General features: G+C 42.8%; 1 protein-coding gene across 2 annotated transcripts; it reads right to left on the bottom strand.

Moving 5' to 3' along the window:
* Nucleotides 1–1,331: 1,331 nt before the first annotated feature.
* LOC100475860 (prolyl-tRNA synthetase associated domain-containing protein 1) lies at nucleotides 1,332–3,386 on the bottom strand. Of its 2 annotated transcripts, none has more exons than XM_002914039.4 (2): nucleotides 2,904–3,386; nucleotides 1,332–1,857 (listed from the first exon to the last, which is right to left on the bottom strand). In XM_002914039.4, the coding sequence occupies exons 1-2, from the start codon at nucleotides 2,985–2,987 to the stop codon at nucleotides 1,423–1,425; spliced, it is 519 nt and encodes a 172-aa protein (XP_002914085.1). In that variant the 5' UTR covers nucleotides 2,988–3,386; the 3' UTR covers nucleotides 1,332–1,422. The 2 variants fall into 2 exon arrangements, with proteins under 2 accessions (XP_002914085.1, XP_011236096.1); XM_011237794.3 differs by lacking the exon at nucleotides 2,904–3,386 and adding an exon at nucleotides 2,641–2,897.
* Between the last annotated feature and the right edge of the window lie 839 nt (nucleotides 3,387–4,225).

The following is a 4,225-nucleotide window of genomic DNA, read 5'->3' as shown; positions in this document are numbered from 1 at the left end:
GGATGAGTATTGGAGGTTTGGGAAAAGACTAGAATCTTATCAGTTCTGTTAATCCCCACATAGGTGTTTAAATACAATATATTGCACAAAGCGTCTTTCATTTTCATTTATAGATTTTGGGGAGGCAGAATGTTAGAGGAGGCAACCAGTTGTGTATTCTGGGGCAGGTTAGTCTTTCTGAGCCTGTTTTCACTATAAGATGGGAAGGACATGGTCTGCTGTCCTCAGTCTTTGATTCTATTCATTAAACCTTCATTTTATGTGCAAAGCAACCTAAAATTTCCTCTTAGAGATGTAGTAAACAGCAGGTAAAAAGTTAACATGGCACCTTAGAATAAGTTATCATTTATAGAAAACATTTACTAACCCCACATCTCTTAAATTCATTCTTTATAGAAATTTGGCCATGAGTAGACTTGTAGTTTCTAATCCTATATATCAAGAAATAGCGTTTTTACTTTTATTTTCCTTTTAGTAACACAAATTGGTTACACTATCACTACCAGATGGAAGTTACTTTTGAGTGACCAAACTTAGTAAAATATGGTTACCTCACGACTATCCCATTTGATTGTACCAGAGGAAAATAAGAGAATTTTCTTGACAAGATCTCTAGACTATTTCTATAGTATACTCTACCTCAGCTCTTCAACTAATGAAGATTTTGTTTAAATTTAATCGAAAAAGTATATTTCTCAACTAGCTTCTATAGAACTGACAATACATAATCCTGAGTTCTTACACTGTTTCAGATGCCACAATTGAAGGGGGGGGTGAGTAAAATTTAATACAGCCTACAGAACAGAAAGTGTGGTCACAGTTCTAACCTCTCAAAAGATTAAACAAATCTTTCCTTAATCCTCATTCCCCAAAGATAACCATATCAACAATTTAATATATTCCTATATCCCTTTCTATTTTTTCCCCATATGTACAATATATGTATAATTTTACATATGCTGTTTTTGCAAGTTGCTTTTTTCAAGTAAACACCCTAAAGAAGATGTAAGATACGTAATCTTACCTAGCCTTAGTTTTGTTGTTAATCTCCTCTTAATTGCTGAAGGCATTCCTGTAATGAATAGTGCTAATGGGGAATGGGAGGTGGACTCTATGAATTGACTAAAACTACCTCAATATATCTTTCTAAAAGCAGCTTCTTTTATAGGGCGCCTGGCCAGCTCAGTCAGTACAGCATATGACTCTGGATCTCAAGTTTGTGAGTTTGTGTCGTACCTTGGGTGTAGAGATTATTTTAAAAATAATTATAAAAGCAGCTACTTTTAGATTAAATGTTCCTCCTAAAATGATTTAGTCACCAAACCAAGGTGCTAAATATTATTATCAGTTTTAATGCTTTTTATAAATTACAAATAAGAAAAATAGCTTTTGGAAATAAATGTATTCTAAATATCCGCCCACTTAGTTGTTTTTATCAAAATTTATTATTATGGGATCATGTCCTGTCTTCCTCACAAATGTGAGAAAGTCTTCAGGGCTCAATCCCATGGTTGCAGCATTGGTCATTGGATGAAAGTACACCTTTTCATGTCCACCTTCCAAAAAAGCTGAATCCAGAACAAATTTCACATCTCCATCATCACAGAAGAGTGCCAAAGGTGTGGCACAGCCTTGGCCAACTTTTAGTTTTTCCAGCATGGCTGTTTCATCAGCAAACCGAAGATTTCCACTCCCAACACCTAACTGCTTGGCAAGATCATTTAAATTAATTTGTCTATCATGAAGAACTGTAACCAGCCAATAGCCTTTTTTCTTCTTGTCTTTAAGAAATAAGTTCTTACTATGTGCTCCTTTCAAATGCTGGATATGAGGCATCATTTCTTCAACTGTAAACACCTGAAAAATAGCACATGAAAACTTCAAAAATATGCATGTACACATACTCTGCTTGCTGGGTAAAAACAGCAAAGTTTGGGAGTACTCAATGCCATGGATGTTACTGGTAGGGACCCATTCCCAGCCCGTTACCAAATAATACACCTTGGGATTTCAATCCCTCATCTCAAGACCTCTTAGGCCAGTTCTCTTTTCCAATGTGCTGGCCAAGCACTCCTACTCCTAAAGTTTTTTTTCTTTAAACTTTTGGTACTGAAAATTTACAGCAGCCCAGATTCCTATTCCTTAGCATTCCATTACATCCAGACCACGTGACAACCTCCACTTTACAAATATATAACCACAATGAGGGTGAGATCATGGGCAGAGAATGAGACCCGAATGGGACCTGGACTAATAACATCAGAAGAGCTGGCAATAGGCACAGGTAAAGAGGGAGTGTAACGGTACTATATGGGCGGGAAGAAGGTCATTGAAAATGATAGTTTTGATGTTAAATTTGTAAAGTTGATTTTAAAAGCATCTGTCTACCCTTCGAAGATCACCATATTTAGCTATTAACTGTTACTCAAGCTATGTTACTATGCCCCTGCACCATTCAGGTTACACCGGTTCCGCGAAATGTCTGCAACTCCTCACATCAATACATGAATCCACGTTCATACCAAACTCTCTAAGCTTGGTGTCCTGCTATATGCATGATGCCTGATACACCGCTGACACTACAGAGACGGTTTACCGCCTGGTAACTTACACCATAAAGACACACTGACCCAAACTTACCAGCTTAACACGCATAAGTTCTCGAAATGTGAACAAATCGTTCCAAGAGAAAAACGGTGTTTTCTCACAATAACATCATATTCCCGAAAGGCCTTTGATGTTCCTGTCGGGTCCCTTTTGTGCTCTGAACCCGGGAAACGTCCTAAAACGGACGTTTCTGCGGCACCTTACCGCTGGGGCATCTGGTCTTCACGGCCCCGCCCGAGAAACGCCGCAGCGGAGCCCACCCGTCCTGCAGGGCTGTCCCGGCAGAAGCACCTCACCTCCGGGTGCTCCACGACCTCCGTACGGATGGCTAGGGCGCCGAGCCGCTGCTCCAGCGCCGCCCGCAATCCAGCGCCCGCCATGCTGCCGTCGTGGCCAGCGGAGAGAGACTGCGCGGAAGAGCGGTGAAAGGGCCGTGACTTCCCGCTCCGCGGGCCGACTGAAAGCAGGGGCAGAAGTACCCGGACGGACCAGGGGGCCCCGGAAGTCCAGTGCGGCACCTTCCGGAGGCGGACCCGTGCGGTTGTAGCGCGCTCCTCTCTCCGTTTTCCCCGCCCCCCACCGCCTCTGGAAGTCGTCTGCGAAGTCTGCCAGGCCGGAAGAGCCGACGGCGTTCCTTACTCCGCATTCCACCGGAGGAAGGCACATGCTTTTTCATAGCCTAACCCCGCTTCAGGTTCCCTAGGCTCAGCATAACTTCCATTTAAACAGAATCAGGGGGCGCCTGGGTGGCAAAGCGGTTAAGCGTCTGCCTTCGGCTCAGGGCGTGATCCCGGCGTTATGGGATCGAGCCCCACATCAGGCTCCTCCCATATGAGCCTGCTTCTTCCTCTCCCCCTCGACCTGCTTGTGTTCCCTCTCTCGCTGGCTGTCTCTATCTCTGTCGAATAAATAAATAAAATCTTTAAAAAAAAAATAAAAAAAAATAAACAGAATCAGGGCCACCTAACAAAGTTAAGCGTAAGGGAGTGTGGGAGAAGGTCATGGAGAGGATGTGACCACGGGCGAATCCCCAGGCAGAGAAGCTCCGTACCCTTTCCCCTGTTCTTGAAATAAATGTACCTTCTGTCCGCTGTTCCTATACCGGGAACCACTTGAAAGACATTGCCTTGACAGATTAAGGTGTTATTGAAACCAGTTTTGTGCCTGAAATCCCCTTAAGGCCTCTGCGTAGACTCGAGATTATAGCAGGTGGGTGCAGAGATCGCTGTCTTGTGGCTGCCCAAGACAAGCCTCCTGTTAAGTTCCGTTGCTTTTTAAACTTGGCACTAGTCATTATGGAGTGGTCTGTCTTTTTTCCAGTCTCTCCTTGCCTTTACCTTGTGTGGGAAAGGGGACAGTTTCAGATTTTACCTGAGGAACTTAAGAGGTTTTTGAACCAATAGGGAGAGAGGAGGGGGCCAAAATGCCTATTCTTATACGACTTTTCAATTTTTAATTTATAAATTACAATTTTACATTTGACCTTTCCTGAAAGTTACCTTTTGTTATTATTCCTCTATAGATAATTCGCGGTGGCAACCACAACTCACCTTTTTTTGGAGGCAGTTTGCCTACCTCTTGGTGGGGGTTTTCCATTATCCTGTGAAACCATCAGTCA

Source organism: Ailuropoda melanoleuca, chromosome 4, assembly GCF_002007445.2.
Source record: "Ailuropoda melanoleuca isolate Jingjing chromosome 4, ASM200744v2, whole genome shotgun sequence".
Taxonomy (NCBI): Eukaryota; Metazoa; Chordata; class Mammalia; order Carnivora; family Ursidae; genus Ailuropoda; species Ailuropoda melanoleuca.
This window is presented reverse-complemented; position numbering and strand designations above follow the sequence as displayed.

Bases quoted from the DNA above. Each gene is read 5' to 3' on its own strand.
- LOC100475860 (XM_002914039.4), bottom strand. From the start codon at position 2,987: ATGGCGGGCGCTGGATTGCGGGCGGCGCTGGAGCAGCGGCTCGGCGCC. The intron at 1,858-2,903 runs GTGAGGTGCTTC...GCTATTTTTCAG, and splicing joins AGGTCGTGGAGCACCCGGAG to GTGTTTACAGTTGAAGAAAT.